The 27,765-nt window shown below is 39.9% G+C and overlaps 2 protein-coding genes and 1 pseudogene across 12 annotated transcripts in view; 2 read left to right on the top strand and 1 right to left on the bottom strand.

Moving 5' to 3' along the window:
• The window catches only part of LOC106586206 (low-density lipoprotein receptor-related protein 2), a 64,659-nt gene extending 63,355 nt beyond the window's left edge, over window positions 1-1,304 (top strand). For all 8 annotated transcript variants that reach the window (XM_045707402.2, XM_014173223.3, XM_045707399.2 and 5 more), the window contains one exon: window positions 47-1,304. In XM_045707402.2, the coding sequence (XP_045563358.2) occupies window positions 47-217 (171 nt within the window). In that variant the 3' untranslated portion in view covers window positions 218-1,304. The remainder of the gene's footprint in view (window positions 1-46) is intronic.
• Window positions 1,305-7,913: 6,609 nt separating this feature from the next.
• LOC106586205 (retinol dehydrogenase 7) lies at window positions 7,914-13,615 on the bottom strand. Of its 3 annotated transcripts, XM_014173219.3 has the most exons (6): window positions 13,455-13,615; window positions 12,310-12,407; window positions 9,644-9,958; window positions 9,002-9,260; window positions 8,667-8,830; window positions 7,914-8,386 (listed from the first exon to the last, which is right to left on the bottom strand). In XM_014173219.3, exons 3-6 carry the CDS (start codon window positions 9,954-9,956, stop codon window positions 8,163-8,165), a joined length of 960 nt encoding a protein of 319 aa, XP_014028694.1. In that variant the 5' UTR covers window positions 9,957-9,958; window positions 12,310-12,407; window positions 13,455-13,615; the 3' UTR covers window positions 7,914-8,162. The 3 variants fall into 3 exon arrangements, with proteins under 3 accessions (XP_014028694.1, XP_014028695.1, XP_014028693.1); XM_014173220.3 differs by lacking the exon at window positions 12,310-12,407 and having other exon boundaries at window positions 7,914-8,430; window positions 13,455-13,535; XM_014173218.3 differs by lacking the exon at window positions 12,310-12,407 and having other exon boundaries at window positions 13,455-13,535.
• A 2,425-nt stretch (window positions 13,616-16,040) lies between these two features.
• Window positions 16,041-27,042, top strand: LOC106586079 (bile salt export pump-like; annotated as a pseudogene). The gene is made up of 7 exons (XR_014382689.1): window positions 16,041-16,058; window positions 17,040-17,156; window positions 17,413-17,478; window positions 18,103-18,216; window positions 22,776-22,913; window positions 23,061-23,267; window positions 23,467-27,042. The product of XR_014382689.1 is annotated as a bile salt export pump-like (transcript).
• Window positions 27,043-27,765: the final 723 nt, after the last annotated feature.

Raw genomic sequence — 27,765 nt, 5'->3', positions numbered from 1 at the left:
TTGTGTTAACCTGTTTTCTGCTAGTCATCTCCTTATTGTTTTTCAGATGCAGAATGAAAAAGCAGTAGGAAGCAATGAGGAGAGTTCCTCCACTGACCCCTCTCCCTTTGCCCCAACCACCAAACGCCTGAAGAGGGATTATCCCAGCACCTACTCACCAACTGAGGACACTTTCCAAGACACAGCAAACCTCGTCAAAGAGGACAACGATGTATGACCCCCTTTCTCACAGATTGGAATCAAAGACACACTCTCCTTTGCACAGAATCCCTTTTTATACGTAGCCTGTCTACAAAACTAAGATTGATTTGTGAAAAGAAATTAGACAAACATTTCTTTAGCATACAGAAAAGAGGTCTGTTCATGACTATGCCTTCTGATATTTCTTATGCCAATTCTTTTTATTGTGATATACTGTATGTATATCTTTGCACTGAAACTGCTGTTAGAAATTTTATAAATATGTTGTACATTTGTAAATTTGAACAGTACGATTTTTGTTGATAATCTATTTCCAACAGCCAAGAGGATATTATCTTATCCCTAATGCTTCATAAACAAAACAAAGAACAGGTGAAGTGCATTGTGAATTAGGACAATGTTTTGAAAGGATAATTCATTATTTTTGCCACTGATCAAAACTGAATATGTGTGCATTTCATCTTGCATGTTTATATACCTCATTTCAGGGCTTAAAAAACAAACAAAGCGAAGCAAATACAAACGGATCCAATTCTTGTGCTCTTACCATAGCTTTCCTAAATCTATGGATGCTGTCAAAAGAAAACGATGAAAATTCCAAATATCTCAAAGAATAGTATACTAAGCATACTTACATGGTAATTAAGATCAAAATGATAAACAATGTTCCCTGACTTTTGTTTGGCATATTTAAATGAAAATGATCATATTTTAGTAAAAAAAGTGTATGAATAATGATGTCCTCTTTCAAATTCATTTGGAACAATACTTGAATATGCCCATGATTTTAATGTGTGAAGATGTATAATTTTGGACACATCCAGTGACCCTCTGGAGCTGGTAAAGTCCAATAGCAAAATATCCATATCTGGAGATACAGAATTTGGTCAGGTCATTAAACAAAGAATCTGACTGTCATTTTCTAAACATGGGCTATAAATCCTGTGTTCTTAGATCGATTGTTTTGTATTTTGAAAAGAACAAATAAAGACTGTATCACTGATCATTCTAAATACTGTATGCTCAGATGGCTTTCTATATAGCAAAGTGAGAGACAAAATGTATGCTGCTGAGACGTAAAATGAATACATTTATTTGTTTTGTAATACAATCTTAACGTTCTGTTTTTCTTACCTTAAAATACATTGTGATTAACCAAAAATCTGTTTGAGAAAATTAACTAGCTGAAATGCATATAAACCTCTAACACACACACACACACAGTGTATTTTGTAGGCACCACGGGAAAATGTAATATCAATATTCATGAATTATTCCCTATTTGCACTACATACACCATTGATAATCTATGTAGTATCAACATGAGGTGATTAGCGCGTCCGTGGGTGGCGAGTTGTCAGGGCATGCAACTGGTCACTTTGGAGATGTCTGAACTGCACAAGAGACAAAGGGAGAAATCATGAGCTTTTACATCTGTAATATACTGTAGACTACGGGAAATGGATGCGAGACAGACATGAATGTTTCTGCATTGTAATGACATGACTAAACTATTTGAAAAACATTCAGTATACAGTATCTACTCATTTCCGTCAAAGAAGTTGGGTCAATATCAGTGCTTGGCCTCCTCAGGAAGACAGATCCAGTCTCTGGTGGTCTGCTTCAATAAGGTCCAGCCTCACTTTGACACCAAAATTCTGCGAATCCCGCCTGAACATAAAAGCAGGCAGCTTAGTTGTTATGTAGCTAATACATGCTTAAATCTATGAATAACACAACACATTAAGAACACCTGCTCTTTCCATGACATAGACTGACCATGTGAATCCAGGTGAAAGCTATGATCCTTTATTGATGTCACTTGTTAAATCCACTTCAACCAGTGTAGATGAAGGGGAGGAGTCAGGTTAAAGATGTTTAAGCCTTGAGACAACTCAATATTAGGAAGGTATTCCTACTGTTTGGTATACTCAGTGTATATCTCTAACTAGCATTGCACAGTTACAGGTCCATAATAAAATGCACAGAAATCAATCCGTAGTTTACAGAATTTAATGTAATGTAAAACAATGTCCCAGTACCCAAGGCTGTCAGAGAAGGCCTCCACACCATACTTGGATAGACAGTAGTCTCCTCCATTGAGGGAAAGCCTCCCCGGGGATACTGGCAACATTGACCACGCTTCCTTGAGCCTTCTTTAAGAGTGGGAGGAACTTCAGGGTCACTTCAATCAGACCTATTAAAATTCACATCCAGAACCTTCCTGAAGTCCTCCAACTGCATCCATTCAGTGGGGCCTATAGGTGTGGTCCTCCCAGCGTTGTTGATCAGCCCCCAGAAACCTGACTCAGAGAGGTAGAGAGACAAATGTGGGTGAAAGGTACACTGCCAGGGTTGATATATTTCCATGACAGATTTAAAAAGCAATTTTGGACCTACCAAGGTATTTTCAAATAGATGATACTTAAAAGTTTCAAATCAATACATTTGTATTTGAAATCTTTTGGACATCAGAGCAACCTTGAGGGAATCCTATTTGAGTCTGAAAATGAAGTTCATATGATAGGTAAGATATACAAAACCTTGCAAAGAGCCTATCCATCTGACAATCTCTTAGAATACTATTTTAACTATTGGAACCAAGACTTAATAATAACTGATATTGGCACGAGATGGATGGAATGTTGGAACATAACTAACGAAATTACAGTTAACGAAAATGTACGCTTAATCCAGTATAAACTAAGGAATAGAATTTATTACACGAGACCAAAAAAAATCACTAATTCCATAGCACAAATGCAGAGTCATGTCTTAAGTGTAAAACTAACAATGATGCAATAATCCATGCCTCCTGGGAATGTTATGAAGTCCAAAAGTTAGGGGCAGAGTTAGACAATTGTCTGTCAGCAGTTCTACAAAGTAAATGAACTTTTAATCCAGCCCGATGGGTTATACAAAACTGTTCTCGTCAATCATCTTGAAAAAAAAAAAACGTAGTAACCTACACAACCCTGTACATTGCAACTGTTTAGTAAAATAAATGTAGAAACAAAGCATTTTCCACTCAGAGAAGGTTTCTACTGTACTGAACAAAAATATAAATGCAACATGTAAAGTGTTGGTCCCATATTTCATGAGTTGAAATAAAAGATCCCAGAAATGTTCCATATGCACAAAAACCGTATTTCTCTCCAATTGTGTACACACAATTGTTTACATCCCTGTTAGTGAGCATTTATTCTTTGCCAAAATAATCCAGCCACTTTACAGCATAATTATTACACAAGTGTACCTGGTGCTGGGGACAAGGCCAATCTAAAATGTGCAGTTTTGAGGGAGTGTGCAATTGGCATGCTGACTGCAGGAATGTCCACCAGAGCTGTTGCCAGATTTAATGTTCATTTATCTACCATAAGCCACCCCCAACTTCATTTTAGAGAATTTGGAAGTATGTTCACAACTGCATACCACGTGTAACCATGCCAGCCCAGGACCTCCATATCCAGCTCCTTCACCTTCAGGATCACCTGAGACCAGCCACCCGGACAGCTGATAAAACTGTGGGTTTGCACAACCGAAGAATCTCTGCACCAACTGTCAGAAACCGTCTCAGGGAAGCTCATCTGTGTGCTTGTCCTCACCAGGGTCTTGACCTGACTGCAGTTCGGAGTCGTAACCGACTTCAGTGGGCAAATGGTCACCTTTGATGGCCACTGTCACACTGGAGAAGTGTGCTCTTCACAGATGAATCCCAGTTTCAACTGTACCGGGCAGATAGCATGTATGGCATCGTGCGGGCACGTGGTTTGCTGATGTGGACAGAGTTCACCATGGTGGCAGTGGGGTTATGGTATGGGCAGGCATAAGCTACGGACAACAAACACAATTGCATTTAATCAATGGCAATTTGAATGCACAGAGATACCTTGAGGTCCTTAGGCCCATTGTCGTGCCATTCATCCGCAGCCATCACCTCATGTTTCAGCATGATAATGCAGGGCCCCATGTTGCAAGGATCTGTACTCAATTCATGGAAGTTGAAAATGTCCCAATTCTTCCATGGCCTGCATACGACAGCGTGTTCCAGTTCCCACCGAGATCCAGCAACTTCGGACAGCCATTGAAGAGGAGTGGGACAACATTCCACATGCCACAATCAACAACCTGATTAACTCAGTGAAGATGTGCCGCGCTGCACGAGGCAAATAGCGGTCACACCAGATACTGACTGGTTTTCTGATCCAAGCCCCTACTTTAAAAAAAAAGATATCTGTGACCAACAGAGCCGAGTCATGTGAAATCCATAGATTAGGGCCTAATTTATTTGTTTTGTCTGATTTCCTTATATGAACTGTAACTCAGAAAAATCTTTGAAATGGTTACATTTATATTTTTGTTCAGTGTACATGTAATCCTACATTGATGCCCCCTAGTGAAACCTGTGTCCCATCAATAGTTAGTTGAATTCTGGGAATGTCAAACGGTAATTAATCTTTAACCAGATATTTTAAATCTACTATAACCCCAGCTGGATGTTTGCAGCAAACCTTTTATAAATCTTCCAATCCATTTAATCTGCTTGTGAAAAAGTGTTAAAGGATACATGGCATGCTTGTGGATCTTGCACCAGATATATTTCATTCTATAGGGTTTATGTGGTTTATGTATAGAAGTAGTATTTCAAAGCTTGGGACAGCCATAAATCAATATGTTTTAGTGTTCATTAGAAGGAAATAGATTAAAGCATGACTATTGCAATTAGGCATCTAATTAAAATCCCATAGATAATTTATGTAATGCAGAACAAAGTTAGCGGATGACTAACAAAAGTTTGTCCATTTTGTCATCACTGTGTCCATGTTATGGCAGGTATTCTAGATGTTTCCTCGGCAGCTCTCAGGGTGACAGTGGTTTGAAAACATGCAGATTTATGGGTCAGTTAGAGGGTTGCGAGGTACTCAACCACCCCTATCTCGTTTTTATCTCTCCCAGTGCTTGACTCTGACTTGCACCTTATCCACCCCCTGAACAGAACTGTGTTCAGTCTGGGAGAGGCCACAGCCTTCAAATCCGAGCCACCTTTCTCCGTGAGACGTGGGGATATTACATGAAACCCCTTTCGGTCATGCCGACTTGCCACCAAATTTCCAAATCCGCTATCACTGTCTGTGATAAAGACATGTTTCTTGTCAAAATCTTCCATTTTGAAAGAATCTCTAATAAACCAGGCGATGGCTGTAACTGAAATTAGTATGAAAAATAGGGCCAAATGTGATACGATTGCCTAGAATAGACCAAGAAATATATATATTTTATTTCATAATACATTTCTTGCAATGTAATACTTTTATTTTTAATAACAGACAAGGAACTTTATCAATCTCACCTGAGAAAAATCTACTAGATATTCTCTTCAGAGACCACAGGGAAGACCTGTAAGGAGTCATTTCAGTTATATAATGGTATTTCTTCAATAACACATTTTTTTCTTCTTCTTCAAAACACTTAAACCAGAGAAAGCTGAGTCTAATTGCTCGTTCATTTCAATAGTTTACCTGTTTGTCAGTATAATAAAAACACCACAACAGTAACGACAAAGTGGAATAGGCTCTGAAGAACCATCTTCAAAAATAATGAGTCTTCAAAATAAGACAATAGCTCAGTGTTTAGAGCATAGGCCTACAATATCATTCCTTACTTTATTTTCATAATGCTATTGCTTGTTTGTGTCCTCCAACTCCATGATCCTCTTCTATCTTACTAATAGACCTGGTACACAGCTGAAGGATTATATTGTTTTGTCATAATCACATGCAGCAATGCACCTGATCATAAGCATAGTTGGCTGCAAGGTGCTCACAGCTTTTTATATGACACACAGTACCAGTCAAAAGTTTGGACACAAACTCATTCAAGGGTTTTTCTTTATTTTTACTATTTTCTACGTTGTAGAATAATAGTGAAGGTATCAAAACTATGAAATAACACATATGGAATCATGTATTAACCAAAAAAAGTGTTAAACAAATCAAAATATATTTTATATTGGAGATTCCTCAAAGCATCCCCCCTTTGCCTCCATAACAGCTTTGCACATCAACCAGATTCACCTGGAACGTTTTTCCAACAGTTTTGCAGGAGTTCCCACAAATGCTGAACACTTGTTGGCTGCTTTTCCTTCACTCCGCGGTCCAACTCATCCAAAACCATCTCAAATTGGGTTGAGGTCGGGTGATTGAGGAGGCCAGATCATCTGATGCAGCACTCCATCACTCTCCTTCTTGGTCAAATAGCCCTTCCACAGCCTGGAGGTGTGTTGGGTCATTGTCCTATAGAAAAACAAATGATAGTCTCACTAAGCGCAAACCAGATGAGATGGCGTATCGCTGCAGAATGCTGTGGTAGCCATGCTGGTTAACTGTGCCTTGATTTCTAAATAAATCACAGTGTCACCAGCAATGCACCCTCACACCACCTCCTCCATGCTTCACGGTGGGAAACACAGATCCAGAGATCATCCATTCACCTACTCCGCATTTCACAAAGACATGGCGGTTGGAACCAAAAATCTCACATTGGGACTCATCAGACCAAAGGACAGATTTCCACCGGTCTAATGTCGATTGCTCGTGTTTCTTGGCCCAAGCAAGTCTCTTCTTCTCATTGGTGTCCTTTAGTAGTGGTTTCTTTGCAGCAATTCAACCGTGAAGGCCTGATTCACACAAGTCTCCTCTGAACAGTTCATGTTGAAATGTGTCTGTTACTTGAACTCTGTGAAGCATTTATTTGGGCTGCAATTTCTGAGGCTGGTAATTCTAATGAACTTATCCTCTGCAGCAGAGGTGACTCTCTGTCTTCCTTTCATGTGATGGTACTCATGAGAGCCAATTTCATCATAGCGCTTGATGGTTTTCGCAATTGGACTTGAAGATACTTTCAAAGTTCTTCAAATGTTCCAGATTGACTGACCTTCATGTCTTAAAGTAATGATGGACTGTTGTTTCTCTTTGCTTATTTGAGCTGTTCTTGCCATATTATGGACTTGGTCGTTAACCAAATAGGGCTATCTTCTGTATACCACCCCTACCTTGTCACAACACCACTGATTTCTCAAACATATTAAGAAGGAAAGAAATTCCACAAATTAACAAGGCACCCCTGTTAATTGAAATGCCTTCCAGGTGGCTACCTCATGAAGCTGGTTGAGAGAATGCCAAGAGTGTGCAAATCTGTCATCAAGGCAAAGGGTGGCTACTTTGAAAAATCTCAAATACTACATAATTCCATGTGCTATTTCATAGTTTTGATGTCTTCACTATTATTCTACAATGTTGAAAATAGTATAAATAAAGAAAAACTCTTGAATGAGTAGGTGTATCCAAACATTTGACTGGTACTGTACATGTCTAGCAGGGTGAAAGAATCTTCATTTGAGAAGCTCAGCAGGCTATCAGGTATTTCTGGTCGGAGAGAATTTAGCTGAACAGAAAAAAACATCTAAATTCTACAACTCTTTTTGCAATAATTATTTCTGATTCCTTAGTTGGAATTAATGGTAGCAAGTCACAGGTATATCAGAGTAAACATATGTTGATCAGGAATTTGTTGCACTGTAAGAGTTTGCTTTTTGATAGGAAGAATTTGCTGCAAGTCATACAGTGAGCTAGGTTTATAAGCTAATAGTTCTAACAGAGACAGAATATCACTTACTGTATGTATCAAATGGACTCAATGCAACCACCGCTTCATTTGAATTACTGAAAATCTCTCCATTGGTTTTATTATCGGACCAGGGAAACAGACAGGACAAATCCAAATGTGATTAGACAAAATGCAATTCACAACTATGTTTAAGTTTGAAAACAAATTAGTGTTTTTTTTTCTCCATTCATTGGTTGAATCCCATGCTATACACTTTTTCCAATTACATTTTTCCTTCGTCTCCTGTGGGTGTAAATAAAGACTTTCTCCTACATTCGGTCAGAGAACCATTAACATTAAAGAATACATCCTGTTGGGTTGGCCATATCTTTTAAGAGCATTTTGTCTGCTATCCAAGTTGGCAGGTAGGACATAGGCAACCATATGAACTTGGCATCCCAGCCAGGTGAGTAGCGAGTACGAGGGTGGACAGCAGAGATGGCGTGCTCCATGCAGCTCACAACCTTCATCAGGTCCCCATCCAGCAACGTCGCAACATTCTTCTCCAATGTAACATTTGCTGGAAGAAAGGTTTTGCCTCCATCAACAAGCTGATTTCGACATCTTGGAACACAATGAAAAAATGGTATGTCTGACTGTTTGAGGTCTAGGTCAAAGGCAGGCAGGCTGAACTTGCCTGACTACTCAGTTCACTTGCTCTGGGCAATCCTTGTCAATTATTTCTTGGAGTGTTTGTCATTCTGTCACACAGGTTACGACAATCCTGTTTGCACCTATCATATTACAGCAGCATGCACAGATTCATGTGTATGTTTGTTTTGTAAAAAAAAAAAAGTTACCTCTCTCTGGGTAATCATGTCCATATTGAGCTTTGATTTCTTCAGGCAATTTGTCCCACAATGTCTTGACATTTTTTCTTAGCAGATGTAGATCAGTCACACTTGTTTTGAAAAATCCTGGTTCCAGACACAGGACTTTAACTCCAAAAGCTGACATGTTCATCCTGGAATTCAAAAACAAGAATATGCCACAACAAACATGAATACGTCTGCATTATAGTATTCATATGAAGTTGGAGCCATAGAAAAAAAATGCTCTGAGCATCACTATTCAGTTTCAAATTCAAATAAGCATGATACAGTATATGCTTAGACAAAAAAACAGGGCCTCGCACCGTAGACTATCATTGAAAGCCTCCACTCCATATTTTGACACACAGTAGGGACCCCCGAAGGCGCTTATCCTCCCAAACACGCTGGCCACATTCACCACCCTGCCCCTGGCCTTCTTGATGAGGGGCAGGACACTCAGAGTCACACCAATGACTCCAATGAGGTTCACGTCCAGCATGGACTTGTAGTCGTCGACGGTCATCCAATCACAGGGACCAGATGGTACAGAGACTCCAGCATTGTTCACCACAGCCCACAGACCTGAAATGGCATGAAAGTAGGGCATAGTTAAGTACCAATATCACAGCCACAGCAAGACAAAGGCAGCAGTCACAATGAAGGAAAACATTCCATGCCTACAGGTGTCAACAAGTGCTTACATGCCAGTTGTCACATGTGGGAGTGAGGTCTCTTTCAGTGAGAAGGTGTGTTCTGAGATGTTGGGTTAACTTGTTGTTTATGGTTGTAAATTCCATAGCAACGGTTGACACTGACTCATGGTAGTAGAATGAATGAGTAGACCAGTAGCCAGCCTAGATACTTGGATATTTTTAATACCAAACGCTTCCCCCAATTTAAGCCAGAAAAGTCTTAGAGGCAATTTTTACAAGAGTTTGGCTAAACTGGTCTTCAAAGACACTCACCCTTCTCCCCAACCAAGGTGTTGATGAACGCTGTTGCTTTGTTGACACTATCAGTGCTGACGACATCCAGGTGGACTGTGTTCAATCGTTCTGAAGAGACCTTCTTCAGTTCATCCTCCCCCTTCTCAGTGTAGCAGGCTGCGATCACACGGAAGCCCAGCTTGTCCAGATGTCTGGCCAGAAGGTTCCCAAATCCAGAATCACAGCCAGTGATGTAGACATATTTCTGTCCTTTATTGGGTACTCTTGCGAGTTCCCTGTACCAGCGGAACACAAACCAAAAAGCCACCAGTCCAAGAATGTACAGGAACATTTCTGAGACAGAAGAAAGAGGTTCATTCAGATAAACACCTATTTTTCATCATATTACAAATCTTACATTTCTATTGTTCGTTTTTGCAAAGATAGTAAAATAGTCAGAACATGAAATTATATGCCCCCGATTAACCTTCATTTGTCTGAGGAGCAAAATCCAGTAGGACAGTCAATGCAATCAGAGCTATGGCAAAATCAGCTTAATCTTGTAGGGTAGAACTGTAAACAAATGGCACATTCTTAAGTAGTTTACAGATAGTAAAAGCTTTGGTAAAAAAAAGTACATTTCCATCCAGTTCAATTGGATTTTAGAAGCAAATTCATATCAAATCTGCTGTTTGCATTAAGTTCTTAAAGTATTTAAAGTTTTCATAGGCCTATTTAAATTTCTATGGTGTGCGACTGCAAGTTTAGCTTAGTGACTAGTAGGGATAGTAGGGATAGCATGAGTAACTGAGTAGTCCAGTATGCGAACAGATGTCAAAGCTCGATCTTTAACCAGATATGTTTTAAAAAATCTAATACTGAAACTATTTGGTGGAATGTGCTTTGTGGCTGCCCGATCAGGTAAGTTACATTTTGTCTTGTAAAACAAAGTACATGTGCATTTGCGGGCCACAACAAAAAAGAACCAAGCCAAGCATCACAGTTCTTCTCCCTAAATTCTCTTTCCCCTCTGTCTCTCATTCACTTAATTGCATTCCGACCGCTGCCTACACAAATGTGCTGAGTGCGCACACAAGCTCCCGTTACGTCTATAGAAATAAATGCCTATAAAACGTATCTAACTGATGGGATACACAAGCTACATTCCTAGCAAAATGACAACAGTTTTATCACAAATTCAAAATCGACTGGTTGATTGAAGTAGGAAAATATGTGTTCCAACAATGAGCTGCAGTTTTGGAATAATTGCGTCCCATCTACTTCTGCTTAGGCTAATTTGCGAACTGCTAGTGCCATTAAGAATGGGTTAGCTTAGGCCAGGGATGGGCAACTGGAGGGCTTGGACCCCCTTTTGTAGGCCTGTGGATCAATATCAATGAAAAAAGGAACTAATTCGGGGTCTTAACTTACCGTTTAGTTACAATAGTAGAATATACAAGGTGCAATTTCGACATTTAGTTGTGCATCAGAAGTGTTTCTGTTGTTATGTCAGTCACTGGCAGTCACTCAATTAGCCAATGTCAGCTAACATGTTTTGGGGTAAGTTAGTCTAGCGGCCAGCTATCAAGGTCGAATTACTGCCCCCATTGATTTTGTTAGTTACTCTCACTCAGATATCATATTAAAAACTGCAAATGTTTCTCTCCACCCTATGGCAAAATGTGTAGGAAATGCAGGAAATGAGCAGTTAAACAAAATGTTGCTTAGGGCTCCCAAAACACTAGGGCCGACTGTGGGTACGCAGACCAGTGAGTCACTGCGGCACCTCATGATGATTTCAGATTTTTTGTGACCCCCCACCCCATTAAAAAGTTGCCCATCTCTGGCCTAGGATATAGCCCGGTTCCACACTGAAAATACACAAAAACACCTTATTTTGATAAAGACAAAAAGCATATTTTCATCAGAATCATTAAGCAAAGGCCTACTCCAAACAGATGTGGCCAGAATTCATCACCATGGAGTGTTCAATGCAGAATTGTTAATCCATTTTGAAAACATACATGTCCAAAGAACAGGCAGAATAAACTAAATTGAATGTCTGAAGATCGGAAAGAAGACAGATTTTGGTTTGAAACCCTGAAAAAAATGGTCTTTCAACTCGCCAAATTGAGCACTGTTTCAAATAATCACTGAGAATAACTGTTCCAGATATGCAAGATGCACATCACTTCACACTGGCAGCTTTTTTCATTTGGAAAAATATTCTATTCCATTTTATTCTGTTATATTACATCATGTTTTTTGGACTGTGCTCAGAAAACAAGAGCATCTTGTCTGCTAAATTAACAAAGCAAGGATATGCCATCGCACAGCCATAAGCTTCAACAAGCAAACTCCACTGCTGAGGTTACTGCCTTTTTGAAGATTGTGTTACACGGTATAATAAGCAGTTGATATCACGGTTTCATTCAATTTCATCTTAAATGGCACTTGCTTTTTTTATTGTCTGCCTTCAGATGTCAAAATAGAATTATGTTGTTCTAAATTTTAAGAAAAAAAAATCTAAATTAAAAGCTTAAGTCAATAAGTACTCAACCCCTTAGTTATGGCAAGCGTAAATAAGTTAAAGAGTAAAAATGTGATTAACAAGTCACATAAGTTGCATGGGCTCACTCTTTGTGCAATAATAGTGTTTAATATGATTTTTGAATTACTACCTCATCTCTGTACCCCACACATACCTTACAGATAATTGTCCCTCAGTCAGGCAGTGAATTTCCAACACAGTTTCAACCACTAAGACCAAGGAGGTTTTCCAATGCTTCACAAAGAAAGGCCCCTATTGGTAGATGGGTAAAAAAATGTAAAGCAGACATTGAATATCCCTTTGAGCATGGTGAAGTTATTAACTACACTTTGGATGGTGTATCAATACACCCAGTCACTACAAAGATACAGGAGTCCTTCCTAATGCAGTTCGCAGAGAGGAAGGAAACCGCTCAGGGATTTCACCATGAGGCCAACGGTGACTTTAAAAAACAGTTAGAGTTGAATGGCTGTGATAGGAGAAAACTGAGGATGGATCAACAACATTGTAGTTACTCCACAATATTAACCTAATTGACAGAGAGAAAAGAAGGACACCTGTACAGAATATAATATTCCAAAAACATGCATCCTGTTTGCAACAAGGCACTAAAGTAATATTGCTTAAAACGTGGCAAAGAAATTAACACTTTGTATTGAGGACATAAAGTTATGTTTGGGGCAAATCCAATACAACACATTACTGAGTAAAACTCTCCATATTTTCAAGCACAGTGGCAGCTACATCATGTTCTGGGTATGCTTGTTATCGTTTAGGACTGGGGTGTTTTTCAGGATAAAAAAGAAACGGAATAGAGCTAAGCACAGGCAAAATTGTAGAGGAAAACCTTGTTCAGTCTGCTTTCCACCAGACACTGGGAGTTGAATCTTTTTTTTTTTTTTTTAAATGCCCACTTTTGGCATCACGTGATAACGATGCACCTTTCAACGCCAAGCCACGCCCACTAGATAATCAATACCAAGACCGGGACAACAAATATTTAAAAAAGACAAAAGAAAATGTATCAGATTCGGACGCAAAGCGATACAATTGGCTCGTTAGAAGTAATAACATATTTCAATAACCAAGTCAGTCGGCAGTTAGTTTACGTGAGTGACTATTCAGTCACTGGTGAAGTGAGTCAACTGCGACTTTTGCGACTTTGTCAACTCATCTATCTGTTGTCCTTTTTGTTTATAGCTTTTTAACTTTTCATGTTCATCAAACATTGAACTGTCCGATTAATATGCCTTCCTCAGAAGTCAAGATATGGCAAAGAAACGTTACTGACACACTTACCCTAGGCGACAAACGTACGCTCCTTGAGTTGCTGGTAACAACAGTGACTCGTTTTTTTCTTCTTTCCCTGTGTTATTCACCTTCCGGTGTGTGTGAACTATTGCTCTGTCAGAAAGTTTGGTCAACCATTTTTTGATAGATGGTAGACGTCCTCCATCTGCTGGACATTTTAGGTTTACGTTCAAGTTTATTCATATGCACAGGATACGCACAAGGTGTGGCTAGGTCTACACAGTACCATGAAATGCTTATTTGGGCAGGTTCACCTCACAACAATTCCCCCCCAAAATATGTAAATGCAATAAGAAATTATAAAATTGGTCAGAAATATAAATACAAGGCAGGCACTGCAACTACATTTAATTTTTACCTTTTATTTAACTAGCAAGTCAGTTAAGAACAAATTCTTATTTACAATAACAGCCAAAACCTCCCTTAACCCAGACGACACTGGGCCAATTGTGCACCACCCTATGGGACTCCCAATCACAGCCAGTTGTGATACAGCCCAGTATTGAACCAGGGTCTGTAGTGACAACCTCTAGCACTGAGATGCAGAGCTTTAGACCACTGCACCACTCAGGAGCCCACTTACATGACAGCTGGAAACCAGTTATTAATTTCAAGAGTTTTATTTATATATAATTAAACATTTTATAAAGACAGATGGAGAGGCAGGCAGGAAGAAAATAGCAAGGGTGGAGACAGGGTTGAACCCCAGCTGACCAGTCAGGGAGAGTAGAATATGTGTGACTAATACCTTGAGAGTTACCACTAGACCACAAACTCTGCACGTTCATTTCAAAAGTTTGATTTGCAAGCAATTTATTATATGGATGACTGAAATATGTATTTAAAAACATAATGGAAGGTAGATTACATTACGAGTTGAAATGATTGCCTACTGCACCATGGCTACTCTAGGCCTACCATTCAGGTTTGGTAGGTAGTGCTGGTATATGTTGGCTTTGGGTGAATGAGCTGTACAGACTGATGACTGACCTTCAGGTCATACTCATTTTACAACGTTCCGCTGATGACATACGGGTGATCCACGCCTATCACCAGAACAGAAGTTCTTTAAACAACCCAACTGTTTACTTACATAGGAATAATGGTGATAGAATTGTCTTTTACTGCATTCATATTTACCACCTCATTGAACATTCATCCCATATTATTTAAGAGGCCATTTTAATTCAGTATTCAAGTTTATTCAAATGTATTTATAAAAACTACTGCTTATACTGCACACCTGAATCTTTCTAAGAGAACAAATAGTCAGACAGGTGTGGAGTAATGCTCATATCAATCAATTCATGGTTAAACAACACATTTACTTATACTAAATCATTGGTTCAATGAATGTACCTTTGCCTCACAAAGGCTCTTTAGTTAGAAATATTGTACTGTCAGAACTCATATAATAGAAGGGACAATAGTGGAAGAGGTGTACACTGAGAATTCCTCTTGTAGGAGGGATTCTTTATTGTCAATAGTGACCAAAGGCGTGTAGGAGATCAGATGAGTCCTTGACAGGACAAGCAGGTATGTTATAGTTTGCTTATCCTTCTATACTAATATAGGGAGGAGAGCTTATATGATAAATGATTATTATTCTACATAGCTGAAGTGGATTTTTATGGTAGACATTGGATATTTCCATATCTATAGTCTACATGTTATTTTGTTTGCATTTTCTTGTGTATTATGGTATTATGCTCTTTATTATGATAAGAAATGAGCCATGCATGTGTGGAACTTGTTAGTAACTCTCTAAACTGATATTGTCTGTGTATGTCTATTTTTCCATTCATGTACTGTAATTTACATGTTTATATCTTTAAAAAAATTGTTCAGAATTTGTCAGGGTAGCTCCTTTTTCTATTCAATAAAATGACTTTCAATTATCAAATGTTTTGTCCATATTATAGAGCCCTAAGGACTTGTAGAGCCCTAAGGATTCAATGCCTCTTATGGTATCAAGTCCTTCATAGTCCAAAAGTCCTAATTCCCAGCACGTCGTGTACAGTCCGTGGTCATGACAAACAGATTACACAATATTGAATTCCAAAGATTTTAAGATTGTTTTGTTATATATTTTATCCCACAAAAAGTGTTATCGTGGAAGTCACATTTGGATGGCAGCACAGACTGTTCCCTACAGCACACAGTACAATACAGACAGTGAATGTATTCTGTGGGTGTTTGTAAAGAAGTATGTGCGCTAAAATGACCCTTCTTTCCCATTAGGCCCAGTGAGGAGGTGCATGTCAGGATGAAGGCTACATAAATGAAGGATCCTATTTACCTGAAATTGGTAACTTCTCTACAGGAGAACATTGACAAAGATTATTGACAAACAAAACCAGACCGAGAAGAAGGTAAGTGGCCCATTTCTTCCTGTTATGCCACAAATACCATAATATAAACATGATTATGCCCCAGCAAGAGTTGAAATTATGTTGTTGATCTCTTCCTAAAAAGTTTCAATTGAACTTTGACCTCTCTTTTTGAACAGAGAATGAAAAAGGTTAAGTGTCTGTTTTTGATTGGAATTGAAACAATAGTATGGTTCTTCTTACCATGATATCTCTCATACTGGTACACACTTTTATCATCATGAAAGTATCATATAAACTTACATCATCACCATGCAAGAGCTTTTCTTATTTGATTGTATTGATTGCAGAGACGTAAAGAAAAGCTCTTGGGTGTTGGATTCTTTCAACTGTTAATTTTTTTATCTTTACATTTTCATTCATTATTATTATGAATTACTTTTTATGCTATGATTGCATAATATTATACCTCCTTTTATTTAAAAAAATAATGCAACCTGTCTATTTGATACGGTTTCAATTTGCAACATGGAAGGATATAACATCACCTGGTTCATTATATGAAATAGCAGAGAATGCAACGGTCTTCTGTGGGTGAGTTGACACTTTTCAATTATATTTTACTCCTGCATCGAGGTTGCAAAGTTATATTCTATTTTGATCTATTCATATTACTGTCCACGCTGAAGCTGAAGGTCCTGGATCACAAACTGTTTATAAAAAATATATACAGCATACATAAGCATCTATTATTTTTTACAGGGAGGATATTGAAGCACAGATGACCATGTTTGCATATTACTGTGTTTGTATTGGATTAGAATATTTAATTGTTAGTTATTTCCAAGTAAGTGGGTTCAACTGTGCTTTCATTCCACTGAGTTTTGCAATCGTAATAGGTTAAATCATCTACAACTGTTCTTTTAAACATGTATTGAACCCTGCTCTGTGTAGATTGTCCTCTGGGTATCTGCTTCTACCAGTCAGATCCAGAGAATCAGGAAAACTTACTTTAGGAAGATCATGAGAATGTAGATTGGCTGGTTTGACTGCAATTCAGCTGGAGAATTAAACACTAGGATATCAGAGTAAACCCATGGGTTATTTTCTACAGAGATGTGTGGACAATTGAGGGCATTCCTGAAAGACGTTTCTATAAAAACCTCTCACATTTAGGGTTTGACCCATTTTAACCGGTTCACTATTTTGAACATGTTCTCTCACCTCTGTTGACATCAACAAGATCAGCGATGCTATAGCTGACCAGGTGTCTATCTTCATCGAGAGGATCTCCACTTTCATCTTCAGCTTCATGGTGGGGTTCATCAGAGTATGGAAGTTGACCCTGGTGGTCATCACAGTAAGCCCACTTATAGGACTTGCTGCTGGGCTAATGGCCATGGTGTGATGGGTTGAATACAATGTATTAAATTCCTCAATTTAGTGATGGTCATTCTGTTTTTGGATGTAACAGCCTCTGAGTCTGTATGTGAGGTAGTCTAACACCACCTCTGTATTCTCTGGGACGTTGTGATGTGTGAAATGTACTATGGATAAACCAGTCTGGTTTGAATGTGGGAATGTTGTGAAGGGTTCTCCACTCATTGACTCCTCAGGCTGTTGCCAGACCGACAGGTCGGGAGCTCCAGGCCTATGCCAAGGCAGGGTCAGTAGCTGATGAGGTACTGTCATCCATCAGAACAGTGGCAGCCTTTGGAGGAGAGGGTAACTTGAAATACTGTACAGGATCTTCATTCGATCACCATGTTGTTGCAGGAAATGCAAATGAGTAGTGTATTACATTTTTTTTAAAGCTCATACATTTTGTAATTTAATTTACACTTTAAAATGTCAGACTTGATTTGCCCTAACAAAAAATGTATCAACCCCTACAAAAATGTCAGTTCATTATAATCCTGCTGTGAGAAACTCGTCAAATGAACCTTCCCTTCCCTGCGGACTTCAATGTCTTGGCACTTGAAATGAGTTATAAAAATGCATTTCACATTTGAACAGGTATGACAAAAACCTTATTGAGGCTCAGAACTGGGGTGTGAAAAAGGGGACGATCGTTGGAGTGTTTCAAGGATACCTGTGGTGTGTCATCTTCCTCTGCTATGCTTTGGCATTCCGGTATGGTTCTAAACTGGTCATAGAAATCAAATAGATCTCCCCTGATGCTGCTGTAAGAGTACTCTTATCCACGTATGGTAACTCAGATGACCGTATAATAAATATGTATCCAATACATTATACTATGATTGGTAAAAATGTAAGGATATGTTGGCTTGCATTTTGGTCTCCAGGTGTTCTTCGTGGTTCTCATGGCAGCTATGAACCTGGGTCAGGCCTCTCCCTGCCTGGAAGCCTTCGCCTCAGGTCCAGCTGCAGCCATGACAATCTTTGATACCATTGACTGGGTAAGGCCAGAATTCTAGAAAATACATGAACTATGGGAATGAATAGTATTTCCTCTCTAGGCAACTGGATCACAGATTGGGATGATTGTGAACACCTTGAACAACATCGGAGCGTCTTTCATCATTGCGTTCTGCTTCAGCTGAAAGTTAAGCTTGGTGGTGATGTGCTTTTTACCACTGATTGGCTTGTCTGGGTTCTTTCAAGCCAACATGAGGATAAGAAGGCAGTGGAAGCAGCATGCCAGGTGGTTAAACACTCCATTATGGGTTTATTCATTTAATAAAGGTCCTTAAATGGGTTATTAGAATACTTCTGTAACGTTAAGTTTGGCACTAGTCCTGAGAGTGTTATTCTCTGTCGTAAGGATGGTCATGGAGAGCGTATATTTGAATACATACGAACAGCAGCTGGAGGCTCCCTATAAATCTGCCAAGAAGAAGGACAATATCTATGGCATCTGTTTTGCCTTTGCTCAGTGTGTTATCTTTATGGTGTATGCTGCTGCCTCATTTAGATATGGAGGCTATCTGGTCAGCTGTGAAGGATTACATCACCTGGTGGCAATGAGGGACTGGCCATCTGGAGCCCTGGGAGTTTTCCCGGTGGGCTGCTTGACAATTGGGGCCGATGCAACGCAAAATATAAATAACCCCAGCCCCCGCTTAAATAAAAATAACCAAGTGATGTGTGTCTGACTGGCCCAGGCGAGTGGGCTGCCGGCCCACAGCCACTGCGGTTGGGTATTACATCTGTCAGCCTCTCTCTCCCAGCCAATTACTTTTGGTCTAGTCAATTCTAATTTTACCTGGGCCCCGCCCCTTTCCCATCTCTGTTAAGTGGTGACATTTGGATAAATAATGGAGTGGAGCAAGATGGACAGACAAAAAGAGAAAAAACGTAAAGGTGGTGCTGAAAAGCGGAAAGAGAAGAGATTGAAGTCCCTTGAGGCTGATGCAGCCAAATGTGTTAAAATAACAAAATATTCATTTGGCACCCTTACCAGTCAATCATCTCAGCCGAGTGAGCCTGAAGGCACTGGCAGCAGAGAGAGCAGCCCATTGAGCCCAGCAATACCAGTTCAACTGTTAGTCAAGGCTTTGCAGCTGAAGCAGTAAGACAGAAGACAATAGGGATGAGATAAGCAATGTTTGGGTTTGGCTAGCTGGCTATTTAGTTATATCGGGTGCCTTTTGTTGAAACAAGCGCTCGTTAATGTCACTTTTCGTGAACCGACCAATCACAGCCTGGATGGGGCGGGACATTAAATAAAGGTGACGTGCTACAGCAAACTTTGGAAATGTTGAACTCATTGTTATGCATGAATAGTTATGATTATTGACAAGTTAGTACTTAGCGTTAACAAATTAGAGACTAACCACCAATGTAGACCATTTTCCTTACAAAAGGATTTAATGACGGAACAAAACCTACAAAAATTATAAATGTTGGTTGTATATTTCACTGCTGTATTGTCCAATTGGAATTAATATTATACTAGTGGTAGAAAGTGTACTATTATATGAATATTCTAATATTATATAATTAATATACTAACATTATACCATTATATTAACATTATACTTTTATGTTATAATATTATACTAATATACTAATTTATACTAATTATTCATCCAGGTTGAGGATAGTGCATCTGCAGTGGACAGATGTAGATTGAGCTAGAGCCAAGATGCCACTGCCACCCCAATTTTTGATTATTTTAATAGGCCGAAGTCAGGGGACCTAGATATGTTTTTTAGTTTTCACCCCCAACAAAAGTGGGAAAAGTCTGTGGTGCAGAAGGTTTTCTTTTGTAAAGATGGGACCAACAGGAAGTGGCCGTCAGACAGTGAAGTGAACCATGCTTTATTCTACTTCATTTGTATGGCATTTGCGAAGCCCACAGAGAACAGCCCTTTCATGAATGGAATGGCAGACTGGAAGCATATCCATCAGAGAGTGGAAGAGCATGAGAAAAGCATTATGCATAGAGGTTATGCTGAGGTCTACTTTCTAAGGTCCTCCAAAGGTAACATTGAGAGCCTGTTCATTGGCAGTCAGATGTTTGCTCACGGAGCGCAAGTGCGCAGAAGAAGGCAAGTGCTATATCGCATTATAGATGTTGTTAAAGTCATAGGCAAAAAGGGTCTGAGCCACAGAGGCATGCAGTCTGAAGCAGCTTATACGGTAGATGACAGCAGCATTGACCATTTCATTTTTTTTTTGATGATAATTCTGCTGGGAAAATACGACCTGTGTATGAAAGAGCATCTGCATAGAGAAAAGAAAAAAACTGCACGAGTCTGGGTTAAGAGGGGGCAGAGGCTCTCTAATCACTCTATTATCAAAGACTAACATCGATACCGTCATTACCACAATCCAACACACAATGCAGGCCACCATAGCAAGTTAAATCCAGGAAGCTGGTATGTTTTCAGTCCAGATTGACACTGCGAAGGACATTACAACACAAGGTCAATGTTCTGTCATAGTCAGATATGTGACAAACGCCATCCATGAGAGGCTTGTGGCTGTGGTGAAATTAACAACATAGCTGTGTTCTTCTGTGAATCCTACCAGAGGATGAACATTTGGGAGAAGGAGAGCAAGGACCCAAGACACTGACGTCTTGCTCCAATTGGAGAGACATGCTGGTGGGCTAAAGACAGTGCCTTAAAGAAGGTCTTTGGAGCTTTTGGAAATCCAGATAAGGGGTCTGTCTGTATGTTGATGTCCTTCTCACTCTTTCAACCATACAAGATCAGAAAAACATCAACGCTACTGCACGGGTCAAGGCACAAGTATACATTGAGGGGTTGCTGAAGTATGAAACAATACTTACAGCTCAGATATTCTTCAGAATATTCCAGGTCACCTTACCAGTCTCAAAATATCTTCAAACAAGTGGAATGGACATTCTGTCTGCGCACCGTATGGTTGTCTACAGAGGAGCAGCTGAATGGAATGGCAAGAGATTTTGAAAAAGTCAAGGCAGCTGCAGACACATTTGTTCAGTGGGCCAACAGGAAGTTGCAGGAACGGGATGAGGAAACAGAGCTGGAGTTAGAGATCACTCTGCCAACGAAAGGGCTTGAAAGAAGAAAACCATGCCTGGAGAGATGGCACAAGATGAGACTTTTACTGGGGCAGAAAGTGCATTGGATTGGTGTCCATAATCAAATTCTGGATACAGTTATAGATAGCATCCATCGGCGATTTCTGAGTAATGGAACTTTGTATGCCGACCTGGCCCTTCTGGACCCTAAAAACTTTAGTCAGCTAACATACAGGGCCAGTGCCCTTCCACAGACAGCCCTTCAAGAACTAAGCAAATGTTTGATCAAATTTGACAGCAGAGCAACGGTGGCCAATTTACAGAGTGAGCTCATGAGTCTGGCAGAACAGTGGACTAGGTTAAAACAATCGAGATTTGAAGAATACACAACCAGGACTATGGATGATCATGGACCTGAAGGAAATTAAGACGAGGTGGAGATGATGAACAAGAGCTGTTCATCTCGCAAGTAATGTCCAGTGTGTTGCTACCATATTCTTAGTCCGTACAACCTATTGACCGACGCATACCATATCCTGAGCCTTGCTTACAAGTTCCTACTTACCCTGTCAGTAACCCAGGTAGCTTGCGAGCGGAGCTGCTCTACTCTGAAATTCATCAGTAGGCTCAGGAGCACTCTATCTCAACAGCAGCTGGAGGCTTTTACGCTCATGGCTACAGAGCGAGATGTTTTAATGGCCCTGGACAGTGACCTGGTTATAGATGGCATTGCTGAGAGAAGTGAGCTGCTGCAGAAATTGCTAATTTAAGGAGGTAGGAGATATGTTTATGTTTATTTTATTCTATGACTTGCCTACTCACCAGTCTTTTCACCAACACATTTCTTCCTGTGTTATTCATTTTACTGGTCAGATGGTTCCAGAGATTCTGCCTGTGTCATTGTGCCAATATGTGCTCCTTCTAGCCAGCCTCCTCCTAAGAGCAACACGTTCCCCCTGGGGGGGGGGGGTGTTGGTGGGCCGGTCTGAGTCAAACAATCCACGGCCATTTTTCATTCCCAGTCCGTTCCTGCCTGGTAGTCTTCAGGTAAGTTTTTTGCTGAATGTTGCACATGTAGTATTTACGGTGACAAACAGAAAACCTGTGAATAACAATACTGCAAATAGGTTAACACCATGTTTACTGTACATTTTCAAAAACATACCCATTTGCGGTAAACTGTTCTAAAAGCTTACTGTATTATCAGACTAATGCCAATGTTGTGTGTTCCCCAGAGTGATCTCTGCCATTGTGATCAGTGGGAAGGCACTGGGAAAAGCTTTCTCGTTCAGCCCCAGATTATGCCAAAGCGAGATTACAGCTGCCCAGTTCTTCAAACTGTTGGATGAGAGAAACGTGTCTAAATCTTTCCATTATAAATTCAATTCATTCAATCAGACATTTTCAGTAAAATGTGGTGTGTAATAATGCCATGCCCTCTCTCCAGGAGGATTTCAAAAAGGGGAGTTAAAATTCATGAACTGCAAGTTCACCTATCCAACCCAGACTGACATCCAGGTGTTACATGGACTTCTGGTGTCTTTGAAGCCGGGCCAGACCCTGACCTTTGTGGGCAGCAGTGGCTGTGGGAAGACCACTAGTGTGCAGCTGTTGGAGAGGTTCTATGATCCAGATGAGGGCAGAGTGGGTGAGATCCCACACCAGCCACAACCTATTTACATTACCTTTATCTTAGTTCTGCCATGTTGATGGAATCAGAGGGGGACACAGTGCCTGTCATAGTTTATTTGTATTTTCAATAAACACGTCCTTGCTCCCATTTCATTTTAGTTGATTGATGGCTGTCCATCACACACTGTCAACGTGCCCTTCCTGAAGGCTCAGATTGGCATTGTCTCCCAAGAACCAGTGCTGTTTGACTGCGGTACTGCTGAAAATATCCAGCATGATGATAACACAAGGAACGTGAGCATGGTGGAGATTGTTGAAGCTGCCAAGAAAGCTTATCTTCAATACTTTGTTATGACTCTACCAGATGTGAGTAGCGTAACTGAAATGGTACAATCTTTGTAATACTTCTATGTCATACTTCTATGTCATACCACTTCACTTTATACTGTGAAGAATGTCGAAAATGAACATATTGTGGTGGGAACATGTTATTATCTTCTGATACTGTTTGCTCTCATTGTATTGTAAATACTGTACTGGACATTCCTGTGTTTGACTCTGTCAGAAATATGAGACTCGGGTTGGTGCCCAGAGCTCCCAGCTCTCCAGCGGACAAAATAAAACGTATCGCCATCGCTCCTAATAGTTAGGAACCCCAAGATTCTGCTACTGGATGAGGCCACCTCTGCATTGGACACAGAGAGTGAAAAGGTTCCCAGATATCATAGCCGTCATGTCCCAAGGCGCTGTCATAGAAAGAGGGACTCATGAGAAACGCATGGCTAAGAGAGCTACCTACTATAAACTAGTCACAACAGGGGCTCCGATCAGCTAAACCTCATTTTTCTAGAGATGGGATGCATTATGAGAAGATGGAGTTTGTCACTAACCAAAGTACATCTATGTGACATTTTTATGATACATGTGGAGTAACTATAGACTAAACATCAAAGTCCATGGCAGGAAGTATTCAGACCCCTTAATTTCATACAAATTCTGTTACATTAACAGCCTTATTCTAAAATGGAATACATTTTTTTTAAATCCTCATCAATCCACACACAATACCCCATAATGACAAAGCAAAAAAAGGTTTTTAGAATTTGGGCAAATGTTTTAAAAATACAAAACAGATACCTTATTTACATTCAGACCCTTTGCTAAGAGACTTAAAGTTTTGCTCAGGTGCATGCTGTTTCCATTGATCATCCTTGAGCTGTTTCTACAACTTGATTGGAGTCCATCTGTGATAAATTGATTGGACGAGATTTGGAAAGACACACACCTGTCTATATAGGGTCCCACAGTTGACAGTGCATGTCAGAGCAAAAACCAATCCACGAGGTCGAAGGAATTATCTGTAGAGCTCCGAGACAGGATTGTGTCGAGGCACAGATCTGGGGAAGGGCACAAAAAATGTCTGCAGCATTGAAGGTCCCCAAGAACACAGTGGCCTCAATCATTCTTAAATGGAAGAAGTTTGGAACCACCAAGACTCTTCTTAGAGCTGGCCGCCCGGCCAAACTGAGCAATAGAGGGAGAAGGACCTTGGTCATGGAGGTGACCATGAACCCGATGGTCACTCTGACAGAGCTCCAGAGGTACTCTGTGGAGATGGTTGTCCTTTTGGAAGGTTATCCCATCTCTGCAGCACTCCACCAATCAGGCCTTTACGGTAGACTGGCCAGACGGAAGCCACTCCTCAGTAGAAGGCACCTAAAGGACTCTCAGACCATGAGAAATAAGATTCACTGGTCTGATGAAACCAAGATTGAACTCTTTGGCATAAATTCCAAGAGTCACGTCTGGAGGAAACTAGGCGCCGCCCATCGCCTGGACAATACCATCCCTACGGTGAAGCATGGGGGTGGCAGAATCATGCTGTGGGGATGTTATTCAGCGGCAGGGACTGGGAGACTAGTCATGATCGAGGGAAAGATGAACAGAGCAAAGTACAGAGAGATCCTTGATGAAAACTTGCTCCAGAGCGCTCAGAACCTCAGACGGGGGGAAGGTTCACCTTCCAACGGGACAACGATGCTAAGCACACAGCCAAGACAACGCAGGAGTGGCTTCGGGACAAGTCTCTGAATGTCCTTGAGTGGACCAACCAGAGCCTGGACTTGAACCTGATCGAACATCTCAGAGCTTGAGAGGATCTGCAGAGAAGAATGGGAGAAACTCCCCAAATACAGGTGTCCCAAGCTTGTAGCGTCATACCCAAGAAGACTCGAGGCTGTAATCGCTGCCAAAGGTGCTTCAACAAATTACTGAGTGAAGGGTTTTGAATACTTATGTAAATGCGATATTTCTGAAATTTGCTAAAATGTCTAAACTTGTTTTTGCTTTGTCATTGTGGGGTATTGTGTGTAGATTTAGGATAAAACATTTTTTAACCTGTTGGGGCTACAGGTTAGCAATGAACCCCGAGACGGGATTGCTAACAAGGCTGGAAATTCAAAACATCAAAAATCTAATAATTTCAATTTCTCAAACAATCAACTATTTTACACAATTTAAAAGATAAACATCTCCTTAATCTAACCACATTGTTCGATTTTCAAAGAGGCTTTACGGCAAAAGCATAAAGTTAGATTATGTTAGGACAGTACATAGCCACAAAAGTACAAACATCCATTTTCAATTCAAGGTCAGGCGTCACCAAAAGCAGAAACCAGCTAGAATTATGCACTAACCTTTGACAATCTTCCTCAGATGACACTCCTAAGACATTATGTTATACAATACATGCATTTTTTGTTCCATCAAGTTCATATTTATATCCAAAAACAGCATTTTACATAGGCGGGGAAATTCAGATTTTTTTTCTTCTCTCAAATGCTTCCGGTGAACAACGTTACAAATTACAAAATTACTATTCGAAAACATTGGTAAATTATAATATTGTCATTCAAATAATTATATTTTAACATTTCGTAAATGCTACTGCATTGCCATATTTCAAAATAACTTTACTGGGAAATCACAATTTGCAATAAACCGGGTGCTGTGCTAACAATAGGCTAGGCTATACAGGTTAGCACCATCTTGTAACCATGTAATATCAAAATTACTATTGTCAATATTCCCTTACCTTTGATTATCTTCATCCATTGGCACTTCCAGGAATCCCAGGTCCACTACAAATGTGGTTTCTTTTGACAAAGTTCATAATTGATGTCCAAATAACTCCAAGTTGTTCCATGTTGTTAGCGCTTCGGTGGCTACTCAAAAGTAGCGCGGGCGGGGGGGTGGGAAGTCACGGCGAAAAGTTTAAAAAGTTTAAAAAATAATCTATTTACGTTCGTTCAAACATGTCAAACGTTGTTTAGCATCAATCTTTAGAGCCATTTTTAACGTGAAACATCAGTAATGTTTCAACCCGACCTCTCCTGTGTCTTGAAAAATGTATTTGAAAATTGTCTCGCGTCACATGATTGAGCAGGTGCAGGCAATAATGGAAGTGACGACATCCCAGGGAGGTCAACTTCCCTTCCTTGTCATCCGGTCTCTGTTGATCATAGACGCTTCAAACAACTTTATAAAGATCGCTGACATCTAGTGGAAACCGTAGGAGTTGCGAAATGAATCCTTTCTCACTGTGGTATATATTAAACAATGATTAAAAAAAATAGTACAGCCACAAAATTCTTTTTTTCTCTCAGGTTTTCTCAGGTTTTTGCCTGCCATATGAGTTTTGTTATACTTACAGACACTATTCAAACAGTTTTAGAAAATTCAGAGTGTTTTCTATCCAAATCTGGTAATAATATGCATATCCTAGCTTCTGAGTTGGTGTAGGTGGCAGTTAAAAATGGGCACATATTTTTTTCAAAATTCTCAATACTGCCCCCTAGCCCCAACAGGTTTTAATACATTTTAGAAAAAGGCTGTAACGTAGCAAAATGTGGAAAAAGTGAAGTAACGTGTTGTCCTTGAGAAACAGTGATGGTGTGTTGATGGTGTGTTGATGGTGTGTGCTGCGACCATAAATAACAGGTAACATCTAGCATTGGTTTTTATCTGATGTGTCCTCTGTTGTGTCTGTCTTAAATTGTCCTTGATGAAAAGAACACCTCAAACCGTATATTTGATGGATGTGTAACTGAATAAATGAATGATGGACTATGTATGAAGGAAACTTCTCTTTGGTCTCAATTCTGTATGAAATACTGTATGTCATAGGTGACCTCTGGATGAAGCTGTAGTTTACATTTGAACTGTGGTGTTGAAATGACCAACACAATTGTGTGCTAGTAAATGCTAACACCTTTCACAAACCACCAAGTAATTGTACATCATTTAGTGCATTAAGTAGGCCAAGGATTTTTCACAAACGATGTACTCCATGAACTCAGTTTGCCAAGTAATTAGCGGGCATATTCTGAAAGCAACTGCTGATTTATCAGCATTATGAACCGCCTGCTGAATCTTTCCATGTTCAGCATTAATACGTAACAACACAATCACAGATGTCTCCTCAGGCCTGGATAGGCTGAGCAAGCACTAAGTGGACAGTTATATCATTTATCTAACCAAACTTGCAAGGTAACTATATAGCCTCCTAGCAACAGATAATGGGGGTAAGCTAAGGATAGTACCCTGTTAGAAAATGTACGTCTCCTTGAAGAGGTACATGTAATATAAAATATGATATTTAGAAGATGCTTTTATCCAAAGCGACTTACAGTAATGCTGCATACATTTTACGTATAGGTGGTCCTGGGATTTGAACCCACTAGCCTGGTGTTACACACTCTACCAACTGAGCTACAAAGAACCGTGTGTACATCAGACAATATGTTATGCAGTACATTTTGGTATAGGCCTACATCCAAATTGGCTTGTACTGAGTGACTTTTAG

Source organism: Salmo salar, chromosome 25 (assembly GCF_965601325.2).
Source record: "Salmo salar chromosome 25, fSalSal1, whole genome shotgun sequence".
Taxonomy (NCBI): Eukaryota; Metazoa; Chordata; class Actinopteri; order Salmoniformes; family Salmonidae; genus Salmo; species Salmo salar.
Note: the sequence above shows the minus strand (reverse complement) of the source record. Positions and strands in the feature narration are given on the sequence as shown.

Bases quoted from the DNA above. Each gene is read 5' to 3' on its own strand.
- LOC106586205 (XM_014173219.3), bottom strand. From the start codon at position 9,956: ATGTTCCTGTACATTCTTGGACTGGTGGCTTTTTGGTTTGTGTTCCGC. The intron at 8,831-9,001 runs GTGCGAGGCCCT...TTTGAATTCCAG, and splicing joins GCTTTCAATGATAGTCTACG to GATGAACATGTCAGCTTTTG. The intron at 8,387-8,666 runs GTAACTTTTTTT...CCTTTCTTCCAG, and splicing joins ACATGATTACCCAGAGAGAG to CAAATGTTACATTGGAGAAG.